The 14,749-nt window shown below is 40.8% G+C and overlaps 1 protein-coding gene across 25 annotated transcripts in view; it reads right to left on the bottom strand.

Moving 5' to 3' along the window:
- Positions 1-14,749, bottom strand: part of ICA1 (islet cell autoantigen 1) — a 154,672-nt gene that overhangs the window by 88,238 nt on the left and 51,685 nt on the right. Inside the window, exon 7 of one of the 25 annotated variants that reach the window (XM_058728721.1) lies at positions 1,866-2,350. The exons of the other annotated variants lie outside the window; for them this stretch is intronic. Within the exon in view, the coding sequence (XP_058584704.1) occupies positions 2,345-2,350 (6 nt within the window). The 3' untranslated portion in view covers positions 1,866-2,344. Of the gene's footprint in view, positions 1-1,865; positions 2,351-14,749 lie in introns of those variants that run through there. 25 annotated transcript variants of the gene reach the window in all.

Genomic DNA, 14,749 nt, shown 5'->3' with positions numbered 1-14,749 from the left:
GGGGAGAAGCCCCTTAGTTTAACAGATAGTTATTAAACATTTTGTGGAAAATGTTATGAAAGAAAACTAATTGTTCTTGCCCCTACTTGATAAAGTTTCATCTTAGACAATGCACTAATGAGTCAATTAAACCCAGCTTTTCAATAATGCCACACTTCCTTTTAGAACTTTTCCTTTTTGGTTGCTTGTTTGAAATGCAAACTCAACAAATACATTTACAATCCTCCCCCTCCCCACACTGACCTTCCGCAATAGAGTACTGTTCCCTGTTATATTTGTAAAGTTATTCTGAATTAATACATCAATATTTTCATATCAAATTTTATATTACCATGAATCTCTTTGGAGCTATTAATCCATATGTGTGAACAGGCAATTATGGTGCAATACAGTGATAACAATAGATGCAAATTCAACAAATATACATAGCAACAAAACAAGAGCCTGAAGGCACATTAGCTGACATAAACTACCTCTATCTTTGAGGTGTGGATGCACCTTGAAGAATGAATAGTTAGAAAGTAAAGAGATTTCTGTAAAAATCATGCTAATTAATTTCAATAACACTACACTTCAAATTTATAAAACGTTTGTGGATCAGTTTTTTTTTTCCTTCTTAAACTACCAAATTGCCTATAGTCTATTTAAGGGACTGTTGGGGAACACACTGTTTTTTGGGAATTAAGCTAAAAACCAGCCTGTTTAGGGTTCATAGGCCTCGGGCTATGAGCACAAAAGGTAGGCAGAATTCAAAACAATGACCAAAAGGAACCACAGAATTTAAGAATAGAAGCAGAGGTGGATTTATATGAAACCAAGAAAGCTTGAGTTTCAGGGCCCCTTCTAAGACCTTGTACCTGATTTCGTATTTTTTTTTCCTAGAGAGAGATCCAAACATGTAAGCCTAGGGTTATAAAACTTGGATCTGCCCTGAATGGAAGTACAGTCCTTAGAAATCACTAAGATGGACTGTCTGATTTTTTTACAGATGAAGAAACTGAGGCCCTGAAAGGAAAACATGCTGAGGTCAAAGTGTGGATGTTTATCATTAATTAAAAGTCAGCTTTCCCTTGTATTCCCTGTAGGAAAGACGGCATTGTGCTACTTGGTTACCCTGCAATTACTGTCCTTGCCAGGCCCACAGGCTTCTTCAGAGGGGATCTGCCCCACCCACAGCCTCTGCTGAAGGAGAAACCCTAGCTTATTCCCTGAGGAGTGGCTTGGTGGTTTACCCTGTGACCCTGTCCCTCACCCCCACCTCCATTCCATCAACACAACTGATTAGACCTGGGGTTGTCACCTGACCCAAGGGAGTCATTCCATCTGGGTCAATGACCTGTGAGGTCATCTGGTATAAAGAGCTCTGCTCAAACATAAAAGACATTGATGAACTAGCCCAATCAAATTCTTTATCCTGGAAATTTGAACTGGGGAATATGGAAAGAAATAATTAGCAGTGGAGAACTAAATAAGACCCAGACTCAGAGAGTGGCTAGGAATCCATGAGTTCTGTCTGATGACAGAGAGAGGAGATCAGCCAGTTTTCAAATCCCGAGGTGTCTTCCAGTTCTAGAGCCTCTGAGGTCTAGTTGCATTATTCTCCCCGACAGGCCTGGCATGGTAGCTCCAACATCTGCCTTATTTCCAAGTTCCTCCTTATTCCTATCCCCACTGACTACCACTCCTCAGATAGCATCCCATCCTTGTGTAAAGTGCCATATCAGCAAAAACTCAATTCCATGTTTTTGAAAGCCTTGATAGCAAAAAAAGAAAGGGAAACAACATTGAAAGTGACGTCTGATTTCATCTTTGAGGAGAAATTGCTTCTTTGTTTTCAGGAAAAGCACTTTAATAGGTCTTAGACTATATAGAAGCAAAGCCAAGAACACTGTGGAAAGGAGGCAAAAGTGAGGGAAAAGGCAGAGCCAAACAGCCCTGCATTATAAAATACATGCTAATCTTTCTAGCAGGTGAATTGCCTCTTCAAGGCTGTCTTCCTTTAGACAATAACACTTTAATCTTCTCTGTGAACCTCACCGTGGAGCAAGATGGGCCACTGGCAATCCGAGGTGAGAGACCCTCTGGGTATGAAGGAGTCATCCTCCAGAAGTAGACTCTGAAAGTACTTGGGTGATGAAACACTGATACATTAGGAGTCACACATCTGTATTATAATTCTCTTCCATTACAGGATGACAAAGGGATGGCCTGCAGAAAGTGGTTTGGCAGACTGGAGGCTGAGAGCTGACTGAAGACGCAAGTAACAGTCACAGTAGAATTGAGGAACACAGCATTCTTGAAAGATTCTTAAGAATGACTGAGCAGGGACTCCTGAGAATGTCCTCTATCTCTAGAAAAAGTAGGAAATAGGCTTGGAACATAATTATTTGATTGCCAAAGTGAAGCATAACCATTGTATTCTAGAAATGTATGGGACACCTGGGTTTCATGGATTTCCAAGAACCTCACAATGCAGTAAGTAATTATAATCATCACCTACTGTTACCTGGAGAGTTTTAGGTATGAATAAATGCATGTATATATAAGGGATTCTAAATACATTTGCTGTAAGCATCTTTGCTGTAGACATCTTTGCCACAAACATTTTTTGCTGCAATCTTGTTCACTGCATAGCTAATTGGTCATAAGCAATTTGTCATGAAAGAGAAAAAAAATAACCGTTCAACAGTTTAATTTCATTTCTCCATTGATGCAGTATTCCCATTTTTATATTATATAAATCTTAGTCCTCACAATGGTCTGTACAGTAGAGCAGAGTTTTGAACCCACATTTCCCATAAACTTTGGAATGTCTATCACTGGATATTTGACAAGATGCCAAGAACAGCAGAGTAAAAGGCTTTCACAATGCAATACAAAGCTCAATTACATATACACATCCTAGTATTTGGAAACTGATACTTCTCCAAACAAAGGAAGAAATTTTAGCAAAAAAAAGAAAAAGTGAGATGCTAAATGAGGAGGCAAATCAACAAGCACAAAAAAGAAGACAGTATAATACTATGAATACTATGAATGACTTTGAAGACAAGTGCTCAGGGACAATCCACAAGATAAAATCAGACATTTGTACAGGGTTGCCATGCATCTACAGCAAATATTCTGAATGTGTTCAAATATGGTGTTTCATGATGAAATCTTTTTAATTTTGTTATTCATTTTTCATGTTTCATTATGTACTTTTTACTAATGTATATAAAGATTATTGCTTGTGGCAAAGATACCTATAACAAAGATGCTTATAGCAAAAATACCTAGGAACCCTTTCTATATACATTTTCATTATGTCCCTCTTTTATTTTTCATGATTTATCTTTTATGGCAAAACTGCCTTGTGACCAGTTAGTTATGTAGTGAAAATACTTGTGGGGGCGCCTGGGTGGCTCAGTCAGTTGAGCTCAGTCAGTTGAGCATCTGACTTCAGCTCAGGACAGGACCTCGCAGATCGTGGGTTCGAGCCCTCTCTCTCTGTCCCTCCCCTACTTGTGCTTGATCTCTCTCTCTCTCTCAAAAAAAAAAAAATAAACAATAAAAAAAATTTTTTATTGTTTATTTTTTTGTTAATGTTTATTTATCTTTGAGAGGGAGACAGAGACAGCATGAGCCTGGGAGGGGCAGAGAGAGAGGGAGACACAGAATCCGAAGCAGGCTCCAGGCTCTGAGCTGTCAGCACAGAGCCCAACACTGCGCTCAAAGCCATGAACCAGGAGGTCATGACTTGAGCTGAAGTCAGACGCTTAACCAACTGAGCCACTCAGGTGCCCCCCCCCCAAATTTTTTAATAAAAAAAAAAGAAAATATTTGTTACAAAAATGCTTGTAGCAAAGATGATGTCTATGGCAAAGATGCCTTTAGCAAACATACCAGACATATATAACAATTAAGTACATGCATCAATGTTTTTTATTATTGTTTTAAACAAGATCAGACACTGATTCAAAAAGAACTAAATAATTAAGAAAGTTGGCTAATTTCAATGGGTCTACGAAGTTCTTTCCAGTTTCCTGGTCATTCTCAGCATGTTGCCCCTAACATTAACTGGTACACTTCGTGGTCCCAACAAGGCTGAGGCACTTCCAAGGGTCACATCCAGACATGATAATATACAGATAAATACAGAAGTGATCTGAGTATCTTTCTTAGGAGCAAGGACACTTTTCCCATAAGGCTCGCAGCAACTTAATCAACTTCCTCTCACCTTTCACAAGCCAGAATTGGCTTATATATATATTCTAAAACTATATATATATTCTAAAACTAGTTACAGAGGATGGAATTTTCAAGACCATCTAAGACAGCCTCCAATGTGTTCTCCAACTTGTACACAGATCAGAATCACCTGGAGGATCTTATTAAAATACAGGTTGCTGAACCCCACTGCCCAGATTTCTGATTCAATAGGTGTAAGGTAGGTTTCAAGAATCTGCATTTCTAACAAGTTCCTAGGTCATGCTAATGCAGTTGGTTGGGGAGCACACCTGGAGAACTACTATCTTAGAGTAAGTAGGGGTAGTTAGGCAATTCACCAAAAATGTCTGCTGTAAGATATAGCTTTATCAGAAGAGTACTGCATATATTCCGGAATAACATTTCTATGAATCTTCTTTTTGAAAATTAAAGTTTCTGTAAGTTGTGCATGTGACAAACAATACTGATTGTGGTGTACCACAAGCCAAAATATGGAAGTAGAATACAAGCTAATGGCCTAGGGCAGAAAATGTGGTTTGAGTAAATGTCACCCATTGTCACAAACATCCACCCATCCTGCCCTACACACTGTGCTACTCCACACCCCTTCTCTTGCATACTTCTACTGTTTCAAGGATGTGGCAGTATCAACCAACTACCTGCTGAAGTGGTGTTGACCTCAGGCCATCTCTTGGCAGAAGAGACAATATGAGTGTAAGAAACAGCTCATTGTTTGGAGGAAACTAAGCCAAGCAGCTTGATGCTTTTGCAGCATAAAATATGGGGCTGGAAGTGGTGTAAGGCAAGGCCCTCGATTTGGACAAGAACAAAACCACAGAGGGCTTTGTGGGATGCTGAGGAGCTTGAACTCAGTCCTGTGGCCTCAGCAGCCACTGAACAGAGAGGTGATGTGGTTAGATTTTGGTTTCATTTAGATCACACTGGTTGTGTGGAAGGCAGACTTGAAGCAGGGAGGCATAGTGGAGACTGGTAGTCCAGACCGGTATCAGTCACAAGATCTGAAGGAGAGCTGAGACAGTAGGCTTACAGAAGACACAGATCTGGGAAATATTTAGAAGATCAAAATCTACAAATCTGGTCATCTGTTAGATACAGAAGGTAAAAGAAAGTACGGTATCCAGATATTTCTTAGACTTTAAGCCTCCGTGAGAATAAAGAAGTGAATTATTATGGGCGTGGTGGTAAAGGGTGGTGATACAGGGGCACAGGGAGATGAAATCATTCTTTGATGTCCTGTGTTTAAAGTGCTGGTCCCTCTCTACATAAAAGTTGGGCATATTTGGGTGGGTTTGAGGGAGAGGACTATACTAGAGATAAATATTTTGGAATCAACTGTAGTTAAATCAGGAGCATGAACAGATCACTCAGGAAAAGCATGAAAGTTAAGAAGACTATTTAGCTAACGATGTGACCCTGGGAAAGTCCAACATTCACATGGCCTGCAAAGGAGCAGGTGGCAATGAAAGACAGCAAAGTTCTGAGGAAGACTAGGGTATAGAATATCAGAGTCAAGGTCACAGAGTTTGAAGCAGGAAGGAGTGGTTAACATTGTAAAACTGTAGAGAGGAAGTTCTTTAAAGTCTGAAAAAAATTTGACAGGATTTGGATTTTGGGAAGGCGCAAACATTCCAGGAGAGTATCTGGGCTGAATTATAAGACTAGGTAAGTGGAGATTTTTTTTTTTTTAAACAGTTTTGATGAGAAGGGCATGGAAAGAAAGCAGGGAGTACTCTTTGAAGTAGGGGGCATGGTCATGGGCTCAAGGTGAGGGTGAAGGATTAAGTTGAGGCGGGTTATGAAGGTTTGGGATAGGCAGGAGAGGTAACTATCCTTTAGATGTTCTCAGAGAATTGCCCCTGTCTGCACCTGAGGTTCTTTCATTTTCTAGAGCTTTTGCAATCACCGATTCAGTGGCACATAATGTGTGTGCCAATGGATGTCAGGAAGATACCTTTGAAAAATGTTTAAAGGAGCTGATAGGTATATGCGGCCGAGTGTATTTTGCACAAATGGCGACAGCAATATTTTCAGTCCTAAATGGGAGAGACTTTGTAAATAACTGCCTTAATGAACGGAATGAGGAAATGATGCTATGTGACTCCAAGACAGAAGGCAATGCAGCTTCCAACTTGCTCTTGATGTGGGGTTGCTACCACGCTGTCAGGAAGCCCCAACTGCCCACATGTCTAGTGGTTGATGCTGGCTGCTGGCTAGGTTCCAAGGGCAAGCATCCCGAGAAAAAGAGCCAGTTTGAAGCTGTATTGTCCTTTGCCTTGGAAGTCACAAGGGGTCATTTCTGTGCCCTGTCTGAATTCCTGACCCACAGAACCTGTGAACATGATAAATGGCTGTTTCATTCTACTAAGTTTTGGAGTAATTTACTCAGCCATAGTAACTGAAACAGCATCCAAATATCCATTCAAGTGAGCATGAATATTAGGGAGAAACAAGATATTCCTGTATCCCAGACATAGTCCAATATGGAGGTTATTGTTCTGATCCCTCTCGAATTCAAGATAATAATTTCACACACTTCCTAAATTTGAACTTAAATGTACCCTAAATGTCTATGCCTAAGCCATTACTTTATCTCTAAACTGGGATAAAGGGTTTTGTTTTGTTTGTTTTTGCTATTTCTGTATTCATAGTAATTAGTATTTTATCACATCTAAATAGCTTTCCAGTGTGCTAGCCTACTTTCAAAAATAATTTATTGAGTCTCTATACTACCTTTTCCTATCCTTGGGCATTAACTTAGACATACCCACACAGAGGGTTTATTTTTAAAGCAAGCCTTACCTCTGTAAAAAATAACAGAGCTGAAATATTTTTCAGATCATTAAAGAGAAAAAATAATTAAAATCCTCTCAGTAATTTCCAAGAAATAGCCAAGCAACATCTGAGAAAACACATGTACATAAAACTGTATTTTACAACACTGACCATGATTTCTATTTAATTTCTATTTTCATATTCTGGAGCTCAAATGCAGAAAATTGAGATAATCATGTTTTTTAGTCTTAGGGACATTATTTCTTTTCTAGTTTAGACTGAGTACATTGAAATTAAAGGAAAAAAATACAAGATACTTTTTTTGCACTACTGAGTAAATACTGAGAAAGCTTATCAGCATACTTTCTCCTCCCTTACACCAACCTTGACTTCACCAGAAACTCCCTACCTCCAAAATCGCCAATTAAATTTCATACTCTTTGATTACAGCTTCCTATCCTTGGGACTCACTTTCTCAGAAATCCCCAGTATAATAGCCAAGGTTTCATTCTCACTGATAGTTCAGACCCACTAACCTCCTTCCTCATTTTCCTCCTCATCTAGCTTGTACTCTGTGGGCACCATCTCTTTGGCTGATATCATCAGCATTTCTCATGTCCACTCTCATTTCTCATGTCACATTTCTCATGTGACATTTCTCATGTCACAACTGCCTGGAAAACTCCAACAATGGATGGATCTAATCACCCACCTTCTCATGTCTGTGCCTGCAGTAACTTGTATGCTGCTGAAGAAAAGTCACCCATGGCGCAGAGTGGTATTATCCTATAAGTGTGTGAGTGCCAATACAAGTATCCCAAATGGTGCCTGTGTGGGACTTAAAATACGTCCCTTCCTCAAGACACTTCACTTCTCTGTCAGGAAGCTGGGGTGATAGCTCAGTTTTTTAAGAACAAGATACTTTACTGCCCTCTGCCAGTAACCTGTCATAATATATATATACAAACCTATGCTTATGATGTGAATAGCGCCCCTCTTGGGCATGACAACTTTCTACAATGCACAACCTACAGAGCTATACATGATGGCCCTGATGACTGCTTTCAACTAGGCATTCAAGACACTGAATGTTTCTTTAGTCAAATATGTCATGCTTGTCCTATCTTCTCAAACCCAACTCTTCTTTTTTCCCTTTATTCTCAGGGGATGTATATTTCTGATACTTCAAGGAGAAAACTGGAGCCATGATATGGGAACTTCCTAATTTTCCTACAATCAGATCCACTGTCTTTCCACCATTTCTTTCCCCTCTCTCCCCCTCTCTCTCTCCTCTTTCTACCAAAGACCACTCTCATTGTGTGGGCTCTGTATTCTAATCCTTCTAGTCTTCTAGGTGAGGACCCACCAACACTACAACAGCCCTTTCTCTTCATTATCTTTAACTCGGTATTCCATCTCCCTCCCATTACTCATCTGTAGTCAGACAAGCTTTAGTGTCTCCTATCAGGAAAAATCAGGCTCAATCTTCTTCCACACTCTACTTCTCATCCAATCTTCTCAAAAAGAGATGTCTCCATGTCCATATCTCCCTTTTCCTCATATCCATACATAACCACTTACTCAATAATCCTATAAAGTGGATTTGGCTGATGCTATATCTGGAAACCTTTTATTCATATTGATACTTAATGTAACAGTGGGGAAATTTAGAGTTGACAGATTCTTCCTTTGAAACACTTTCTTTTTTTTTTCTTTTTGGTTGCCATGATACCAAATAATCTTGCTTTTTCTTTATTTCATTGGTGTCTCCCATACTTAACCCTTAAATGCTGAAATTCTAGTCCTTTTTCTCTTCGTATTCTAAACCCTCTCCTAGGGGATCTCATCATTTCTCATGCATTATCAGTCTCAGATACCAACAATTCCTAAATGTATCTCACCTAGTCCTCTTTGTGGAGCTCCAAAATGAAATACACAACCTCTCTTGAGAGTCTCTCACACTCAACTCCTACATAATGTACTCAAAGAATAAATTACTGTTCTTATGCCCAAACTTGCCTTTCGTCCTGTCTTCCTTGGTTCAGTAAAGGCTACCTCTTTCCACTATGCTAGATATGTAGGGCCCATCTTTGACTCTTCTTCTCTCTCCATAGGTAAGCCTTCACCAACTTCTGTCCATGCTAACCCCAAAGCAGATCTTAAATGCCCCAACTTTCCCTCACATTGATTATTGCTGCCCTTGTCCAAACCACCGTCATTAGTCACCTTAATGCTACATTAATATTTTCCTTCAATCCGTGTTTGCCCTCCACTCCCTTCCTCACCCATTTCTTAGTACACTTTCAAAAATACAGCAGAGTAACCATTTAAAAACACAAATCTGTTATTTTTCACTCCCCCCCCCCCACATTTTTAAATAGCTTTTCAGTGTACTTAAACTTAAATTCTGAGACTATTACCTATTCTACAAAGTCCACCATGTCCTGCCTCCTGCCCTTCGCTGACTATCCTCCCACAACCTAGATCTCTTTCCTCCCAGCCCTTTTTCACCACAGGACTTTCCTGCATGCTGTTATTTTCACACAGAGCTCACCCTTGAAACTTCTGGCTGTCACCACTGCATCCCTCAAGCTCCAAACTAAAATCAGGAACCCTACACAGAGAAGCCTGCTCTCCCTTTCCTATCTTAATGAGGTCCCAGTTATACTCCCATAGCAAACTATAATTTTCTCTCACAGATAATGTCACAATTTTTAGTTATGTCTTCCTCAGTATGAAATATTTATTGTGTGTCTATCTCCCTATTGCTTACGTGAGGGCAGAGATTGTGGCTTTTTTGCTCAGCACTGTATCCCTGGTGCTGTGCACATTGTAATGGTTCAAAACTTTTGTTAAATGAGTGAATGCTAACACCTAATGGCACCTGTAAATTGAAGTACTGCTCTTCTTCTTCCATTATTGCAATGAGTCAAGTAACCATATTAATGGGAGCCTGTTAAGAATAAGGTAGCCAGCTTGTCCAGTTTATATAAAATAGCACCTAGTAATGGGATAGTCAGATACCCAGGAAATGCCCTGAATGCTACATGTTCGTATTTACACATTTATATCTATCACTTACATTAAGCTATCATTTCTTTTCTTTAAATTGCTGTCTCCTTTTAAGCTGTGTGCCCTCAAGGTTGCCTAGCACCACGTGTGCTCAATGGGAGGAAACGCACACATGCTTGGAGAATGAGTTACATCAAGTTGAGGATGGAAACTTCCAAAGCACCAGAAGCAAGCACAGAGAAACCCCAGGATTGTTTTCGAACAATGAAGAAAATGCAGAAAACTGGCCAAATGCCGTGGGATACAGAGGTGCTGACTGGTGGGGAGAGCTGCTGAATTCAAGTATCCACTACTGATGTAGCTCACCGCTTCCAACTGTGGTTTAATCATGTAAAGACAGGCAGGAAAAATGCTGGAAGCAGATACATTGCTGGTTATGAACATGCCTGTGTGTTCTCATACTCCTGTGCTTGCATGCTCTCACTCTCGCTCTCTCTCTCTCTCATACACACACTTCTCCAAAACCTGGTAGTGCCTCTAGGAGGTAGTCACCATAATGCTGTTTTTCCTTGTTCTTGACCCCCAAAATAAACAGCCTGGGGCACCTGGGTGGCTCAGTCAGTTAAGCGTCTGACTTCAGCTCAGGTCATGATCTCACGGTTTGTGGGTTCAAGCCCCGCGTTGGGCTCTGTGCTGACAGCTCAAAGCCTGGAGCCTGCTTCAGATTCTGTGTGTCCCTCTCTCTCTCTCTGCCACTCCCCTGCTTCTGTGCTCTCTCTCTCTCTCTTTCTCTCTCTTTCTCTCTCTCAAAACTAAATAAACATCAAAAAAAATTTTTTAATAAAAAATAAACAGATCCTTAGTATCTATGAGTAACTTCAAGCTTATTTCCTACTATTTCCCAGGCAGAAAGCTTGGCTGGTGAAGTCAGTCTCATGACCAGCTCTCTACCAAGTCATGCTCTGGCTGAAAGGAGCACTAGATCTGGAGTCCACCAGGCAAGAGTCTCTGTGCCAGTTCTAGCAGGCTCTCCAGCACAACCACGTGTAAATCAAACTCTGGGAGCCTCTACCTTCCTCCTTATGACGTCTCTCTCATGGCACATGAGATATGACTTACAAAATGAAGGGTGAAAAAAATGGAACACTCTGAGTGTGAGTAGTTATTATTAGAGATTGTTCCCTCCTATGGCTTATGAATTTTAATTTGGATAGAAATATATTCAGTCTAGAATAAAGTGGTAAGTTCACCCAATTTAGATGGGACTTCATGTACCCTTATGCAGTTCTGAAGGGACAGGAATCTAAGGAATGCCATACAGGGACCATAGTACTCATCTGAATACCAAGCAACCCAGCAGATTTTCTCTTAAAAGTGTATGTCTTATCTCCCCACCTAAACTGTAAAACTGAGGAGGGGATGATTTTATATCTCTGTTCTATTTTCCATAGCATCCAATTCAACAGGCACATTCAATAATTGCTCACTGAAGCAGCGGAAGGAAGATCAAAGAATGAAAAGTAAGCCTAGAGTTTCTGTTGACAGTAGATTATCTTTGAAGTGAGTGCTCTTTTTGCAAATGTAACTTTTTGACCCTTAATCAAAGCAAAATGGTAAAAATCCACAAATATTGCCACAGAGAAGGCAAACATCTAGGAACTCACATGTCTTTTTAAAAATCTGATTTTTTTCTTGATCAACATTCCCATCAATTTTTTAGCTACTGTTCATCACAGAAGGGTCAGTCTGCTTCTCTGGGGGCCTCTTTCTAGGAGACTCAGGGGAACCAGAATCCTGACCAGTGTTTCAAGGAAAAACTCTGCCTTTACAGAAGGCACAACATTAGATGTTAAAGGATAAGGCAGACCTTGCTGATTCGTTTCAAAGGAAGATAATGAGGAACAGCAAGGTTGTAAAGTGCTTTTGAAAAAAAAGAATTATTCTCCCAGTGACAAGGGATTCTCAATTAATGCACAAACAGGCATATAAAAATGCTTGAGAGAACAAATGAAAAAGGAACAATATTTTTTACTGAAGCAGTGGGAGAAAATAAATAAATAAAGAGTACCGAAGGGAGTCACAAAGCAGATCTCATTTAAGGTCCTTGTATTGGGCTTCTATCTGGAGGAAGCATGCACATTTCATTACTAAGATAGAAACAACATACGTAAGGTTGATAGAGTACCTAACCTCTTTGGTGTAGATGCAAAAGGCTTTCCAGACTTCTTTACGAGACATAACTGTCATGTGGACGGATGTACACTTCTATCTGAAGAGGAGCCAACAAGATCACCTATTGGCTCCTGCATCTAAAACATCCAAATTAGTCTACCTCTTACTGCTTTAAAATCTACAGAAAAAGGAAGATGTTTTTCAGTTCCCTTAGGACTCTTCCCACATTAACAGTTATTCCTTCAGGATCTCTACTGCCAAGTAGTGCTGCAACCTGGTCTGATTACAGAACTTCCAGGGAGTGTGGGCCAGCACTGGATGGACAACATGGGCAAGGTCACAGAGAACATGGAGAAGGGGGAGGTTAACAGAGAAGCAGAAGAGATCCTTGAGCAGAGATTTAGCATGACAAGACCATCAAGACCACTAGAGAAGGTTTATTTAGTATAAGAGTCTGGGTGAGGGGTTTGGGGGGAGGGAGAGGAATGTGAAAGGGGCAAGCAAAAGAGCAGAAGTGACATCTGCTAGGAGGTCTTTCATTAAAGCCCCAGGTGACGAAAATCCAAGACTAGGGTGGTTGCAACAAGAAGCAAGAGGAAGAGACCAAGGCAAGGAGCATTCTGAAGGAAGTCTCAGTGGGCTGTATATGATGGCTGACTGGATAACAAGAGTGAAGGTAAGGAATGTGTCAGGTTTTGAGTCTTGAATCTAGGAGACTGGTAGGGCCATCAACAAAGCCAGGTAAGTTGTAAAAACAAGAGGCTTATGTGAGGAGGAGACAGGACATGGAGAGAAGGCAATGTCATGTCAAGTGGATTGTGGTCTGTGAGGAGACCCACAGTCTTAGATTTCCTAGGGTGTCCTGTTATCGTAAGTGAGAAATCAGGCCTAAAGGGAGAGGTCCAGCAATCAATACCTAGAACATGGAGTGGCATCTGTGATACCGGATTAGCTCACTTAAAGAATTGTGAGGACAGTGAAAAGAGGTTAGAGGATCTGATGAGGATTTTGAGGGACACTCTGCTATTCAGCGTGAGAAAGAAAAGGCACCTGTTATTGAAATGGAAGGAAGGAGAAAGGAAATTTTCTGGAAGAAACAGAACAGTGAATAGCTGAGAAATCATTTCCTCCCTATTTTGGGACTATGGTATAGCTCACTATGCTGGTGTTGTCATTTATGTGTCTGCCTCTCTTCCAGCATGGTAGTAAACACTAAAGGCAGAATGTGGTCTACCTCACTGCCTGCTTAGGAGTTTGCAAGGAGACTGCCTCTCAAGCCTGTCTTTGCTCCAAATAGGACAGGCTGCATCCAAGTAAAGCAGTGCAGCTGATGAGGCAGGGTGGAATTTCGCTCCCCTGGATATCCCTGGGCTCTTGGGGTGTGGAGAGGAAGAAATCTAGAAGATCTCACATGACCTTTAGAAGGAAAAGGAAGGTGACTGAAGGTGCAGGTTGGTGAGCTTACCGGGGAGTGGCCCTAGGTTGGAGGCCAAATTGGAGCCTAAGGTAATCTGAATTACCATTAGGGTGATTCATCAAGGGAAGGTGGCTGAAGCTCCTAGAACATTGCCAAAGAAGAGAAAGAGATGGCTTATCCCAGCCACAGGCTTCAGGGACAGAACATGCAAGTATAGACTGGCTATCCTGCAGCAAAGACAAGAAAGGAGCCTGGGGATTAAGGGTGGCTTCAAGGACACCATCTTCTCTGCCCACCTCCAGGACATAGCCCAATGTCCTCCAGGGAGAAGAAGTAGGATGGAATTCTGAAAGATCATCCAAAAAGAGACTACTTAAACTAGTGCCAGCAGGAAGACAAATTTTTTTTTTTTTAATTTTTTTTTTTTCAACGTTTTTTATTTATTTTTGGACAGAGAGAGACAGAGCATGAACGGGGGAGGGGCAGAGAGAGAGGGAGACACAGAATCGGAAACAGGCTCCAGGCTCCGAGCCATCAGCCCAGAGCCTGACGCGGGGCTCGAACTCACGGACCGCGAGATCGTGACCTGGCTGAAGTCGGACGCTTAACCGACTGCGCCACCCAGGCGCCCCAGGAAGACAAATTTTTAATAAACTCAGCATTTAAACTGAAACGAGAGAGAATATTTAACTTCTTTTAACTGAACAAGTCTAGAAGTCCCCACCATGCATGGGCAGAAAGAAAACACTTCCAGTCTAGAAAATAAGGAGGTGTGCATGTAGATGTGACCTGAGAAAATTTATAATCCCTTGCTCCCCAGCCCAGCCACATTCTGTGTGGCAATGAGAAAGTTATTTAACCTCTTTAAGCTTCAAAATCCTTGTCTGTCTGTCAAGAGGGAATCATGATAATGAGCCTATTTATGCAAAATGCTGGCACATGATAAATCTTTAATAATCTATTTACAAATTTTGTTATTTCTACTATTACATTCAACTTCTAAGTTTCATTTCTCCTATTCAAGAACGGCTGAACATTTGTCAAGAAATGCCAAGGTACTATATTCCTGATAGTCTTCCTTTATAATTTCACAGCCTCTCACGCATGGCCATAAATGTCATTCTACAACAAACGAGAATTACTGTT

The sequence above is a fragment of the Neofelis nebulosa genome, chromosome 4 (genome assembly GCF_028018385.1).
Source record: "Neofelis nebulosa isolate mNeoNeb1 chromosome 4, mNeoNeb1.pri, whole genome shotgun sequence".
In the NCBI taxonomy this organism is placed as follows: domain Eukaryota; kingdom Metazoa; phylum Chordata; class Mammalia; order Carnivora; family Felidae; genus Neofelis; species Neofelis nebulosa.
This window is presented reverse-complemented; position numbering and strand designations above follow the sequence as displayed.